This window comes from Phyllobates terribilis, unplaced genomic scaffold, assembly GCF_046119375.1.
Source record: "Phyllobates terribilis strain yellow unplaced genomic scaffold, ASM4611937v1 Scaffold_9__5_contigs__length_417890890, whole genome shotgun sequence".
Lineage (NCBI taxonomy): Eukaryota > Metazoa > Chordata > Amphibia > Anura > Dendrobatidae > Phyllobates > Phyllobates terribilis.
In genome coordinates this window covers 160,146,553-160,162,302 of record NW_027362769.1, presented here as the reverse complement: position 1 = coordinate 160,162,302, position 15,750 = coordinate 160,146,553, and the positions used below count along the sequence as shown (strand labels likewise).

Sequence of the window (15,750 nt, the reverse complement as noted above, 5' to 3'; positions counted from 1 at the left end):
TGTGCGACGCAAAAAAGGTAAACGGATGGACTCTACATGACTTGTTCCCACTGTGAAGCATGGAGGAGGAGGTGTGATGGTGTGGGGGTGCTTTGCTGGTGAAACTGTTGAGGATTTATTCAAAATTGGAGGCATACTGAACCAGCATGGCTACCACAGCATCTTGCAGCGGCATGCTATTCCATCCGGTTTGCGTTTAGTTGGACCATCATTGATTTTTCAACGTCCTGTTGAAAAATAAATGATGGTCCAACTAAACACAAACCGGATGGAATAACATGCCGCTGCAAGATGCTGTGGTAGCCATGCTGGTTCAGTATGCCTTCAATTTTGAATAAATCCCCAACAGTGTCACCAGCAAAGCACCCCCACACCATCAGGTGTGTTTGGAGTCATTGTCCTAATGACCCCAAACACACCTCCAGGCTGTGTAAGGGCTTTTTGACCAAGAAGGAAAGTGATGGGTTGCTACGCCAGATGACCTGGCCTCCACAGTCACCAGACCTGAACCCAATCGAGATGGTTTGGGGTGATCTGGACCACAGAGAGAATGCAAAAGGGCTAACAAGTGCTAAGCATCTACTGGAACTCCTTCAAGATTGTTGGAAGACCATTTCCGGTGACTACCTCTTGAAGCTCATCAAGAGAATACCAAGAGTGTGCAAAGCAATCATCAAAGCAAAAGGTGGCTACTTTGAAGAACCTAGAATATAAGACAGATTTTCAGTTGTTTCACACTTTTTTTGTTAAGTATATAATTCCACATGTGTTAATTCATAGTTTTGATGCCTTCAGTGTGAATGTACAATTTTCATAGTCATGAAAATACAGAAAAATCTTTAAATTAGGTCTGTCCAAACTTTTGGTCTGCACTATATATATATATATATATATATATATATATATATATATATATATATATATACCGTACAGACCAAAAGTTTGGACACACCTTCTCATTTAAAGATTTTTCTGTATTTTCTTGACTATGGAAACTGTACATTCACACTGAAGGCTTCAAAACTATGAATTAACACATGTGGAATTATATACTTAACAAAAAAGCGTGAAACAACTGAGAATATGTCTTATATTCTAGGTTCTTCAAAGTAGCAACCTTTTGCTTTGATTGCCAAGAGTGTGCAAAGCAGTCATCAAAGCAAAAGGTGGCTACTTTGAAGAACCTAGAATATAAGACATATCTTCAGTTGTTTCACACTTTTTTTGTTAAGTATATAATTCCACATGTGTTAATTCATAGTTTTGATGCCGTCAGTGTGAATGTACAATTTTCATAGTCATGAAAATACAGAAAAATCTTTAAATGAGAAGGTGTGTCCAAACTTTTGGTCTGTACTGTATATATATATATATTTATTTAAAAAAAAAACTTCATGAGATTGCTTCTTTGCTTAGCATGTATTTGCTTTGGGGTCCATCATTTGCATGTGTCCTACTAAGCCTATTATCATGACATGCTGTTTCCACAGCCCTGACTCTTTAGATTACATGATAGTTGAAGCCTGGAGATGTATTTAGATATTAGTTTAGGTTCTCTCAGTGTAGTTTGGAACTGATTTGAGTGTTTGCTATCTGGAAGTCTTAGAAACCAATGCACTATATAAATAAAATGTATATGTTTAAAAAAGAATGCTTCATACCTGAAAGTATTTCATAAAAATTTGAGTAATTGTGGAAGTCAGTGGTATATCAAAAAAAGGAGACTGCAATGGGGTCAAACCATATGCCTTCATTGCCCACAAAAAAATGTATGGTCACCATTGTTTCCTCCTTTGCTAGTATTTATGGGTTCCAGTTTCAGTGCTACTTTGAGATTTTATTTTTAGGTGATCCACAAATGTTTGTCATGTTTTTATCCAAACATCCAACCTTCATCAGACAATAGCATTGCAAAAGAAAAATATGATAGATTTGAAGGCTGAACAGCAATGGTTGTCAATGTATATATTCTTCTATGCTACATTATTCTCTTTATGCAATCTGATTGATGAGTGTCTTTGGTCAAAAATACCACGGTGAATATTTGTGCATTGTCTACAAAAACATCATGCAATAACATTGGAATCTGAGTACCTAGTTTTTTTTTCACATTTTTTTTCTTTTCATTATGATAGCAGAGGAGGAAACAATGGTAACCAAAAATATTTGTTGCCAATTAAGGGGTATGGATTAACACCTTTTTACCATACATCATTGACTTCTACAATCACAGGTGTCGTTAATGAAAGAATGCACTATCCCACAAGACATCAGATTATCTGGCAAACAGTAAAAATCGATTCAGCTCTAAAGTGGTTAATGCATCTAAAAAGATGAGCTTGTGTTGCTCCATGTTGAATCATGTGTATTTGACACAAAAATAGAAGTATGAAGTGAATTAATGGCAGGTAGACAAAATAAGTGTATAATCCAAACTGTCTGCTTTAATAACCCAAAATCTTTGACTTCACAAAGTGTCAGCTTAAAAACGTATAATTACAGGAAATATAAATACACAAGCTTAGGCTCGAGAAGATTATTTCACAACGCAGGAGGAAAAATTAAAAAGAAAATGTGCTGCTACCAAATGTAATAAATCTCAGCTTGCACAGTTAAAGTTTTTATAAGCTTTCCTTTGGTGAAGTTGGTATTATGAAGTAAGATTTTGATTATGAATCATATTTAAGTTGATGCGTAATACAAACATGACACGTTCAATGGGTCTAAAAATGAATTATAATAATACAAGGTAGTTACAGCCTTTCTGCAGCAAAATGTTACTTGGGGCATGAAAACAACATGAAAACACACAAGACAAAATCTAGTTGTGCATTATAAGCTAAATGATATCTCTGCAGTGGCCAATGCTAGGGAAATGTAACTTTGCATTCCAGCCATTCAAATGAATGGAAGACTGGGCCAAACATGGTCAGGCCAGGCATGAGCATGCTACAGAAAGAAACTCTCTTTTTCCACATTGGCGACTCCACATCGAAAAGTATTAAAGGGAAGGTTCGGGACTTTAACACTGATGAGTAGGGATGAGTGGACTGGCGGATGTTCGGATTTGCTGGGTTTGAGCAAACATTAGTCCAAAGTTCAGTTGGGGTACCAGAATTCTACCCGAACTTGAACCCAAACCTAAACCCCATAGAAGTCAATGGGGATCTGAACTTTGGTACTGTAAAATGGTCATAGTAAGGGCTAGGGGGCTGCAAAACTCTCTCCTCAGCAACCAAACTCCCGGAAGTTTATTTTAGTGTTCGGAGATCAGTACCGGACACTAAACTGTTTGGGTTCTCTTATCTCTACTGACGACCTAACCTTAGAATAGGTCATCAATGTCTGATAATGGGGGTGCAACACCAGACACCCTCGTTGATCAGCTGTTCCCGGTGTTGGCGTTGGCCAGAACTGCTCAGTTGTGGAGCTGCACAGCGCAGCTTAGTCACCTGTATAGTGGCCGCGATCGGGTACTGCACATCCACCCCCTATTGATTGGAATATGGAGTGGATGTGCAATATACCGTGGCCACTTTACAGTCGACTGTGCTGTGCAGCTGCAGCTGCCAACAACACCAGGAACAGTTGATTGGGGGGGTTCCAGATGTCGCACCCACACTGATCAGACATTGATGATCTATCCTAAGGATAGGCCATAAATGTTAAAGTCCAGAACACCCCCTTTGACAGTGCATATAAAAAAGTGGGCATATTATCTAGAGAATATTCTTATTGGGTCTGGAGCTTGAGTGGAACTAAAGGTAACATCACTATAGGGTATGTACAGTATGTACTCCCAATGTTTGTGTGGGATTTCTTCAGGGTACTCTGATTTTTTTCCAACACTTCAAAAACATGACCTGTACTTCACTTGGAGAATTTAGATTGGAAGCGGCATTGAGGACAGGGACTGTATGAATTTTGATAACATATCAAAACTACATGTGATTTTGGTGCTACGTAAGGAAGTGAAATAAATATTTCACACTTTTAATGCAATATGAAAAATTAATGTTACTATACTATGCCAAGCCACAGGAAGCGCTGTTAAGGAGTTAAGGAAAATGTTATCAGAAAAACCATAGAGTATAAAACTTCCCCATACGCATTCAACTAATTTTATCTGAACCTGCCAATATTTATGGGTCTGGCCCACAGTCGAATGTGCATGGGAGCCCTGGAAAATATATTGTCTGGGAAATATTGATCAGGAATTTCCAATTTCAGACTGCCAATCATATCATTTCACGGAGATAAGTTGAAAGCTCTTGTATATGGGAGAACCTGCAGAAATGGTTGCTGGCTGAACAATTGGCCAAACCATTATTTGGCCAACAGCCATCTAATGTGTGTTGAAGACTTAAATCTTTTACATTCAGTGATGTTTATTATTTTCCCCTATTGTTCTAAAAAAAATATAATTTTATTTAACTATATACAACTTGGAACAGATTAAATGTATCATATACATATATATCATATAACCTTACCTTGAGGCTGACGACTTGGATGGTAAATTTGTATATCAAATGGCTGAGCACTTGTCTTCTGTATAACGCTTACATTGTGACCGGTCCATTTATTTGCCTTAGACAAAGTGTTAGTTCTCCAGTCTGTCCAGTAAACATCACTCCCATACAGCGAAACGGCAAAAGGGTGGGAAAGGTATTCATGACCCCGTAAAATTTCCCTCATGGAGGTTCCATCATAGAGAGCAGAATATATAGCATCTGACCTATATACAAAAATAGACATATCATAAGTATTCTTCTCCTGTTACTACAAAAAAAACAATGCTAAACATAATGTAGAAGAATATGTTACATATGCATTGAAGTGAATCTAATGATTGATTTAATGTAACAATTTTTCTTATTTTATATAAAAGGTTAAAAAGAAAGTTGTCAGCTTTGTACAATTCTAAGCTAAACACAACATAATGTTTGCTGCCACTTTGGGAGGAACCTGATATCAAGTGTTCAATTCCCCTACAGTGCCATCACAGGAGAAACAAAGTATTACACAATTTATAGGAAACTCAGTAGGTTATCTTTGCAACTGTTAAACATGTCCTTTTTGAAATTGGGTATCTATATTCCCAGCAACTCCTAAATTTAAAAAGCCCTTGTCTGAAGGTTAAGAGGCTTTAGGAAATCATGTTAAAAAGCCTAAATTCATTCTCGCCCTGACTACTACAACTCTCTGCTCATTCTTTCTAAACTTTCTTGTGTCCAATCCATCGTGAATGTAACTGTCAGGGTCGTATTTCTGTCCAGCTGCTACACTCATGCCTCCACCCTGTGCCAGTCACTGCACTGGTTACCCACCAATATAGAACACAATATAAATTCATCGCTCTCACCCACAAAGTTCTCCACAGCTCTGCACCACCCTACATCACCTCCCTCATCTCTTTCTATCACCCTACCTGTGCTTTCCATTCTGCAACTAATCTAAGACTAACATCCTCCATAATATGAACCCCCCCACTCCCATCTCCAAAACTTCTCTTGTGCTGTGCCAGTTTTGTAAAATGTACTACACAGATGATCTGATTAATACATAGCCCCCAGATTACTAAGTGTGGTTTTAAAACACATCTCTTTAGAAAGGGTTATCACCTCAATGTACTAATCTAACTCTTTCCTGCTCCCCTACAAAGTCTGTTCCCTCTTATCCATCTCTCTCCACATCCTCCTTGTACCTATTAACACTTGGTAACTGCACTTAGACAGATACCGGCTGATGACAGATCGTGCAGCTTTAGACAAAAACCCGTATTTATTATATTGATGGCTGGACCATACACAACCTCACATGACAAGCACTTTTTACCTTTTGTGTCCCCTTCCATTTCATTATAGATTTTAATCTTACGTTTAGGGCCCTTACTCCTGTTGAATTGTGTGTCACTCGGTAATTGTGGAATTATATGTTACTCGGTACATGTCCCTGCTTAATTGTAAAATGCTGAATATATCGGCGCTATATAAATAAACTTATTATTATTTTTTATTATTAAATATCAATCCAAAATACCTTTATGTAAGTAATCTGTTGAATCACTAAATTAGTATAATTCATTATAGCAGGTAGTATGGGTGTATTGAAGATATTTCAACTAGCTAGTCAGCTATAAATGTGTGAAAAGAAGTTGTCAATTCCTTTCCCCCCACTTTTACTGCAGTGACAACTCTTAAAAAAATATATAATTCAATGGAGAGGCAACAGGCAGCACAGGAAAAAAACTCTTCTCAGAGTACATATAATATTTGTGACTCCAATAAAGAATTAAATGCATGAGAGCCGTTTTACCTAGTCTTTTAAATATCATTACCGTTGCTGTACTGTTGGTCCTAATGTCAATACTGAGCTTAATTGCCCATAAAATCTGGAGTCTGTATTAAGCAGAATTTCCCCCTGTTATAACGTGATGCAACATCTATAACACTTTTTAAGGTAAAGTGCCGGCGGAGAAAATGATAGGTTGGAGATACTTAGGTCAACTTGACAGTTAAAAATGTGTTTTACAAAGATTGGTTTATGCATCAGATGAAGTAATAAAGGCCAGAGATTATCTAAAAGCTGCTCTTACACCTTAATCCAATTTTTATGTATTAGTTAAGCCCCATAGAACAGTCAAATCTGCATTTAAAGGAGACCCAGATTACTTGAAATGGTTTTTTTTAGGATTTTTTTTTATTTCATAGGCTCCCACTGGATGAAAATAATAAGCTTTGCTTATCCTCTCCTGCTCCAGCATCTACTCTTCACAGCTGCCTACGGTCTTTTTTGATAGGCTGCAATGATGATGTCACATGAACAGCGCTGCAGCCAAACACTGAGCTCTGGGGCTCTGCCAAGTGATTGGCTATAGCCCTTTTACAGTGATATCACTATATATAAATATGTTGACGTCCAATTGATATACTCTGAACAGCCCGTTATACCTGCTCCAAAAGATGCTAAATAGGATATAAATATAGATGTTGTGAATGGCAGGGATGGAAACTCCCTGTCAAGTTTCTGGAAATAATCCATGACCCTTATGGCATGATGTAGATTGGCTATCTGACTGTCTACCCTGTGGTAAACAGTTGCCACTAAGGAATATACTTGGCTTTTCACAATGCTTAGTTAAGCCATACTGTCCAAATGTCCATTTGTAGTAGTAGGGGAAGGAAGTAGCTTCCTTCTGGTACTGAAAGAGTTAAAGAGTATGTTCCCAACAGTTAGATCTCTCTGGGGTGCAGATAGGTCCAGTTAAAGGGTTAGCTGTGATAATCCAGCCCAGTAGAGAAAAGGGGAAACCAGTGCTATGGTTAGGCACAGGATGTGAATAAATGCTTTGTTTCTAATATGTTTCCTTGTGGGCTGTAGTATTGGTAACCAGCCACAAGATGCCACTGTCCCAGATGCAGATGACAGGTTAAGTCTGCCAGTGGTATTGCATAGTTCAAGTCCTCTTTTTCTCTGAAGAGGCAATTTGCATATTAAATTTCCCAGAAGAGCATTGCAAAGCGAATAAGCCTCCTTACCTTGACATGCCAGAGCCGGTATGTCACTCTCCACAAGGAGAAGTGTTACCCCTTAGACCTCAGTCCAGAGCCTCTCATCTAGCCAAATCAGTTATCATACTTTGTACTGATGAGGGCCAACAGCCCGAAACACCGTGTCTGCAATTGAGATTCTGATTTGGCTTTTATCCTAAGTCATATTGCACAGCTCGTTAAAGGGTTGATTGTGACTTGTAGGATTGCTGCTTCCAATAGGTGGAGCTATAGAGTTCAAGTCCTCTTTTACTCTGAAGAGGCAATTTGCATATTACATTTCCCAGAGGAGCATTGCACAGCGAATAAGCCTCCTTACCTTGACATGTCAGAGCTGGTATATCACTCTCCATAAGGAGAAACGTTACCCCTTAGACCTCAGTAGTATTGCAGACATTTAGGACAGTGAGGGGCTTAATTGTGTGTGAGGGCAGCCCATAGAGGGGGTGCACGTTAGGAAAATCTCTGGTTAGTTTGCAGAAACAGGAAGTGACAAGCCAGTGAAAGATAGTACTTGGGACAGTATGGGCAGCCTCGGTATAGTAGCTGCTAGGGCAGACATGAGCCCCATACCCTAGAGAGTGGATCCCCAAGGAAAAGAATCCCTCCACAAGAGTCCCCTTAGCCGGCTTGGGAAACTCAAGAGAGTTATTGAGGACACTGGGGGCACATTCTGTCTGCAGGCTGCAGAAAAAGTCAGGACTCAACTTAAGATGTGGGGAGAACTAGGCTCCAGATATACAGTCATTGGTGAGGAAGATTCTCTAGCGCTAGAGAACAAGGCAACAGAGATGCTTCACTTAAATTGGGAACCAGGGCTGAAGTTGGGATCAAGTACCTGTGGGAAAGATGACAACCCGTTGGGCCTTATTCATTATATATGCCTGTAAATATTGCACATATTCCTCATTCCCAAGTAAAGTCCCAGTTATGGTTATGAACCTCGTGTCCTCTGAATTTATTGCTGCCCTGGTTCCAGAAGAGAAATGCCTGGAAACAGACGCGACCGGCTGGTCTGAAGTAAGTGGAAAGCACCACATACACTGCAGCACATCAGCGGGAGGACACACCTTGTCTGTAGGGTGCCAGAACAAGCATGGGCCACAGCTCGCCCATGACTACCTTGCTGGGGCACCTTACATTTGGCATAGTCGGCAGGATGCGAGCTCCTCGCACAAAGAAAACGTGGAAGAGCCGGCTCAGACCACAGGAAAAAAAGTGCTGTAAGGCATGCGGCCCAAGATGGCGGCCCAAAGCATGGATTCCAAAATGGTGACAGTGGCGGTAAAGAACAGGAGAAGAACCGCCTATCGTGGGAGTGGATGGCGCTGGAGAGTGCAAAAAGGTGTCCAGCCCCAACGAGTTCCGGCCCATAGAACGATGGGCCCAGTAGTGAAGATTTGTCCCAGGATGGGAGGTACGGTGAAGAAGAGGGCGAGGCGCAGAGTGAAGTCTGGCCCAGTGAGTATCAGCGCTTCAGGGAAGGAGGCGTGGCTGAAGGTGGAGCCGCTGAGAGTGATGTGTGACGTGGCAGTCACGTCAGAAGACCAACCCAGAAAGAGGAGGAGTTGGAAGCGCAGGATGCACGTCACCAGTAAGGGACCGGCGACATTTTTTGCTCAGCACGCAAGGAAAAGGAGGTGCAGCAGCCGAATCCCCAGTAGAATGGCAGCAGGAGGACCCGATTGCCCCATGGAGATGAGCGATGAGGAGGACATCCCCGAGATCGTCACCCCAGGGGCCACAGCCGGACACCGCCGATTCACGTGCGCTGCCCATGGACCTACACTGCTGCCACCGGTTACCGTCCAGTGATCCACTGTACCCGAGCCCGATATAGGATTGCTAGTCCTCGAGCTGCAAGTGTGGTGTTGGAGCCTGATGCCGGAAGGTGTTTTTCCCTGAGCCGAGGGAGAAGAAACTCCAGGCGGAGCCGAAGCAGCAGCTGCAACACAGCCGGAAAAAGGTGAGGAGCATCTTCCCTTTTGGCTGGTTCCGCTAGTGACACCCGCAGCAACAATTCCCAGGGGGGCGGTGGACATTCCAGGGCCCAAAGATGGCAAGTCAGAGGTGAGAGCATCCAAGAGGAAAGTCTCAGACGTCAACTGGTGGTAAATGGTGCGGGAGTAGTTAAATACACCACCTGCTAATCGTCACCTTGAGTACAGCCTGATGGGGCTGACGGTGAGTAATCCCTCGATGACACCGCAGGAGCACTGGAGGTGGACCGACACCTTCCTACGGGGCTGGCTGGAGGGTTCCAATGTGGCACGGCGGGAGTCAGTGGAGGATTCTCAGACCCAGGGCCGGGTGATTGAGTTTAACATTAAACAGGTCTACGGATTCCTGGAAGAGGAGTGGACGGGCGACGAAGTCTATTTTAGTCAGGATGTCATCAAGTGCAAATACCTGCCCTCCCCGCTCCACCACTTGCATGTCGGGGACGTCGTCTACTTTGTAAAATGTGAGTGTACCCGGGGGTGGTACGCGGCAGCGCTTACCTGCTACTATGAGTGGGAAGATATCCTCAAGAGGGATGAGGAGGTCTTTCAAAGTAGAGCTAAGAGGGAGGCCCTGCAATAATGGGCAAGTGAAGCCCCCAAAGGATTCCTACCCCCGCCAAAAGCAGGTGGTCTACGTGAGGAACATCATCAGAGGAGATGCCAATGAGAGGAGTCTGTGGATGAAGAGGAGGAAGACTTCGAAAGCTGCAGGGCAGCTGACTCTCCCAACCCATTGGGCCTTATCCCTTATATCTGCTTGTAAATATTGTACATATTCCTCTTCCCCAACTAAAGTCCCAGTTATGGTTATGAACCTCGTGTCCTCTGAATTTATTGCTGCCCTGGTTCCAGAAGAGAAATGTCTGGAAACAGCTGCAACCAGCTGGTCTGAAGTAAGTGGAAAGCACCACATACACCGCAGCACATCAAAGGGAGGACACACCTTGTCTGTAGAGTTCCAGAGCGAGAAGGGGCCACAGCTTGCCCACGACTACCTTGCTGGGGCACCTTACACATCCACCAGTATAAATGGAACCAAGGTGTGCCATGAAACATTTGCCATACTATTATTCAACCAACAGGATAGGAAAGGGTAATGCATCCTGAGGTGTCACAGGAGCCAGGGTGTATCAAAACTTTCCCTGCACTATTACTCCACCTCCAACAGCCTGACATGAAGTGGTCATCCATCCACAGGTATCAAAGAAGTCAGGGTGTGCCACGAAAACATTGCCCAGACCATTACTACACCTCCTCCAGCCTGACAGGAAATAGTCATCCATCCACAGGTATCATAGTAGTCAGGGTATACTACGAATACAACCTCACTGGAAAGGTTCATTGATTTATGCTGCTTATGCCTAATTCTGACCCTCCCATCATCATGGTGCAACTGAAATCTTGATTCATCTGACCAGACAATATTGTTCCATGGCTCAGTGATCCAATTTTCACTCTCTTTTGCCAACTGGAGTCACCTTTCGATTTCCCTTTGACAGTGTTGGGGCTGAGGCTGCAAACCTGCTGTTATACTTATCCTTGCTAAAGAATGTTAGGTTGTGCATTCAGACATCTCGGCTGGACGTCGGCAAGGTGCCTGGCTGCAATTTGCTTGTTCAGCATCTATTCTTCAGACACATTTGTGACATTCTCCTGAGTCCTGGTTCCTGACCCATTATTTGATGAGTTGTTTATATCCACAGGATACCCTTTTGGTTGGATGTTTTTCCTCAATCAAATAATTATCGGTATACGTAACAGCACAGTGAAAGAAAACACACAAGCAGGGCATAACTACAGTGGGTGCAAGGGTTCCAGTCCTACCTGGGTCCAAAGTCTAGAAGATCCCAAAAGGTCTTTTAAGCCCTTATCAGATGACCAATACTATTTAATATCCAAGATACTTAGGGATCCTGTTTGAGCTTCTAGTTATGTCTGTTTACACACGATTCTCTCATCTTTAGTATATAACAAACAGAGCTATCTATCTCTGGCTGATGCAACCTTCTGCAATGTGTAAATTAGTGAATTGCAAATCTTTAAGATTTGTCCGTGTTTAACAAACTTCTAAAAATTCAGCAGCAAATGCACAAAAAATGCATTGAATCAATTCGCCCTACAAATGTGTGAGCCAATTCTAAGTAAATTAAATTCACATTGAATTTTTAGGAATTTGAACTATTTGCAAATCACCAGTTTACACATTGCAATAAATTGCACCAGCCAGCAGACTTCCCCACAATTCCTTGCAGTTATCATGATGTAGCACAGCAGAATTAGAAGGGCAAAGAGGGGATGGGGAGCTATCATAATCTACATAAAAGCAGAAGAAGGGAATGCAGCAGATATTTTGTTGTGAGTCTGGATAGTGAGAGGACATCACAACTTAGCCATAGAGATAGGGAGCTAAAACCATAAAATACTGATCAAACTGTACATATAGTGTGTTACAGCACTGCAGTGAAGTTTAGGGTGTGATGAAAAGAAAATAATGTCACACACGTTTTTCATGCAGTTGAAGACTTTGTGAATCAAATTTCCTGGGAAAAATTTGGTGAAGTTAACAAATGTGAATTTCAATCATGGATGACTTTGGACATCTGGATTTCAACCCACTCTAACCATCAATGACTTTGGACATCTGAATTTCAACGAACTCTAACCATGGATGACTTTGGACATCTGTTTTTCAACCAACTCTAACCGTGGATGACTTTGGACATCTGGATTTCAACCAACTCTAACCATGGATGACTTTGGACATCTGGATTTCAACCAACGCTAACCATGGATGACTTTGGACATCTGTTTTTCAACCAACTCTAACCATGGATGACTTTGGACATCTGAATTTCAACCAACTCTAACCGTCAATGACTTTGGACATCTGGATTTCCACCAACTCTAACCACGAATGACTTTGAACATCTGGATAGAGCATGGCTTAGTATAACTCTAGGAAAAGTTGACTCTATAATGCCTGTCATCCCTGTGACTAGGCATTAAACCAGCTTGAACTCACATTGGTCATGCCCAAATGGTCTATATTTTTCTAGAAAAAAACACCAGTTTTTGGCCCCTGGTTTTGCAGCAGTGTACTGCGTACTCAATCTTTTGAAAAATAGCACCATAACTATCCACAGTTTGTATCTTACATTTTTGTTGTGCCGCATTTAGTGGAATTGAGTCCCAATTCCAGATATATCCCTCAGACAGATATCACACTGCTCTTTGAAAAAAAGCACCATGTTTTTTCAATTTTGGACAACCTTTCTAATTTTTTGCAACCCTCAATTTATCCTAAAATTTGAAAAGTCTGACTTCTCATATGTCTACTAATTTTCCTGTATTTTTACCACCATTGCAAGCCTATAGGGATTTTTACCTGGCATCTGTCCAAACAATCCTTCTTTCAAAGTGATCTACAGTGAGACCATTGGGCCACGCTCCACTTTCCATATCTTTGTAAATAATCTTTCTCCCAGCTCCGCTCATCGATACCGACTCAATACGTGGAAAAGTGGCGTCCCAGTCCGTCCAAAACAGTATACTGTACGAAAAAGAGAGAAGCGTGAATAGTAATGGAGAAAAACCAGATCTGAGAACCTGTCTTCTGGTAATATATAAACTATGTATAACAGATGGCCTTTGACACTCTGAGCCTCTTGATCCCTGTAGATAAATCATTTTACTTATCTATTAGAGGTACACAGCACCCTGCCCTCTACAGCAGAGTTATAATTTCAAGCTCTGGAGGCAAAAACATATTTCTTCATGTGCCTTGCACTTTGAGCTGTTGTTGGGATTTTCAATAAATAAAGATAAAGTAATGTGTTTCATTCCCAGAAGCAGATTCTTTGTATTACCATACCAAATACAATATATCATATGTATTACTAGATTTCTTATTATGCATTAAAGAGTTTAGTTTTAGGTCTTCAATATTGTGAGCAGCCAATAATAGCGGTAAGGATGAAAGTAGCAAAACAGATGACACGTTTCTGTTTCAGTGGTGGAAGTTTAGGTAAAGTAACTAAGTAACACTAGATTGGAATACAAGTTTAAACTTATATCTATCCATCCATCCATCCATCCACTGTATGTGTCTCCTATCTATACACTGTATCTATTAGAGTTGGTACAAATTTATTCACAGGACCCCGTCCATCAGTCACATCGGTAATCTGTAGCCGCTGGTTGAAAGCCCTGAGAAACGCCTCTTATGTGATGGTCCTTCTTTTTCAATGAGGAGTCCTGAGAATCAATTAGCATATTAATTTAATGCCTATTTCTCTGTATTCTATATTTATAATATCTATTTACCTAAAAAGGAAAAAACAAAGGAGCACCAGCTGTATATAAAAAAAGCAAATGGGGTGCAAAACTTCCAAAGCAATAGCCCAATGGGCCAATTAAGTCCAGTAATTTGCACTATTTTGGAGTGCTGCTTAATTTTTTTCTTTCTGTCTATCTATCTATCTATCTATCTATCTATCTATCTATCTATCTATCCATTTGAATTCTATGTCCATCATCACTATTGTTCTAGTGGGTCTAAAATTAAAAATAAAATAACCAACTTACAAATGGTCTTTATTAAATACTTTCCATGCACACAGCTCATATGCAGACATATTCATCTCATGGTAATAGACTACAAACAAACTTTGTGTAGTTTGATCCTTCAGATACACCATTTTTCTTTTGATCCCTACTTTTGGAGTACCAAATACATGTATATAAGCAATAGCTAGGAGACACTTGGAAGAATGTATGGTAACTGTAGAATCAGAGTTCGTTTTCAGATTTAAATTCTGGATCTGCACGGACAAATTCACTTGAATAGAGCTGAGTTCCAGTACCAGACATAGACTATGGATAGGAAGAAATGACACTATGGTCTAAGGAATGTACTTGCATAGAGCTGAGGTGCACTATCAGACTCAGACTATAGACAGGAGATGCACCATGGTTTATGGACTAAGCTAAATTTACTTGAATAGACCTGAAGTGCACTATCGGACATATACTATAGACAGGAGAAGCACCATGGTCTCTGGGATAAGCTAAATTTACTTGGATAGATCTGAAGTGCACTATTGGACATAGACTATAGACAGGAGTGGCACCATGGTCTATGGGCTAAGCCAAATTTACTTGCATAGAGCTGAGATGCAGAACCAGACATACACTAAAGATAGATAGGAATGACACCATGGTCTATGGGCTAAGCCAAATTTACTTGGATAGAGCTAAGGTGCACTATCGGACATAGACTATAGACAGGAGTGGCACCTTGGCCCATTGGCTAATGCAAATTTACTTGAATAGAGCTGAGGTGCAGTGTGGACATAGACTATAGAGAGGGGAGACAATGGTCTATACGCTAAGCCAAATTTACTTGGATAGAGCTGAGGTGCAGTACCAGACATAAGTAGACTACAGACAGGAGAGGCACCATGGTCTATGGGCTAAGTCAAATTTACTTGGTTATAGCTGAACTACAATACCAGACACAATCTTGGACAAGAGTTGAGACCTCCATACACATTCGATAGGTGTCAGCTGAATTATTGTTTAGTCAAAAGCTATTTCTCTGATTCCTCTATATACCAGGATTTTTGGCTTTGCTGAGTGTCCCTATGTTTTATAATAGAGGGTCGCTAACAATCTAAATAATATCCCAGAGAATAACAGCATCAGTCTTTGGAAATTCAATGTGTCGGATCCTTCTCTCCCCAGACATCATTTATCTGGGAAGTGTCGGGAGGCCCCCATACATGTTAGACTGTCAGTCATTTCTAATGTGTATTGGGGGAGGCTTTAGGGCTGTTTCAGGGAAGGGGGGGGGCAAATATTTTTTTTTTTGGTCTCTTTTAAAAACCCCATGGAATTTCATTAAGGGTTTCCCAGTTCCCGCAGAGCTCCATTGACTTGACATACAACAAATCAGATGTAATTAATAAACAAGGAATATCACAATTCGTCTCACGGGAGCTGAACTCACAAGAGTGATAAATTCAACTTCTCTAAAGCAAACTAAAGTTCCATTAGGATCAGCTGAGCTATTGAGCAGCATTATAAAAATGATTTTCTTCAAACAGGGAATATCTAAAATGTTAGACTGAAAAGGTCAAGTACCACTTAATGTAAATGTCAGACAGAATGAGAAGATGTAATAACTCCTGTTCCTT

At 41.0% G+C, this 15,750-nt stretch overlaps 1 protein-coding gene across 5 annotated transcripts in view; it reads right to left on the bottom strand.

Moving 5' to 3' along the window:
- LRP1B (LDL receptor related protein 1B) overlaps positions 1–15,750 on the bottom strand; it is a 2,071,868-nt gene that overhangs the window by 747,400 nt on the left and 1,308,718 nt on the right. For all 5 annotated transcript variants that reach the window (XM_073647246.1, XM_073647248.1, XM_073647249.1 and 2 more), the window contains exons 26-27: positions 12,942–13,106; positions 4,494–4,738 (exon numbers count right to left, since the gene is read on the bottom strand). In XM_073647246.1, coding sequence (XP_073503347.1) covers positions 4,494–4,738; positions 12,942–13,106 — 410 coding nt within the window. The remainder of the gene's footprint in view (positions 1–4,493; positions 4,739–12,941; positions 13,107–15,750) is intronic.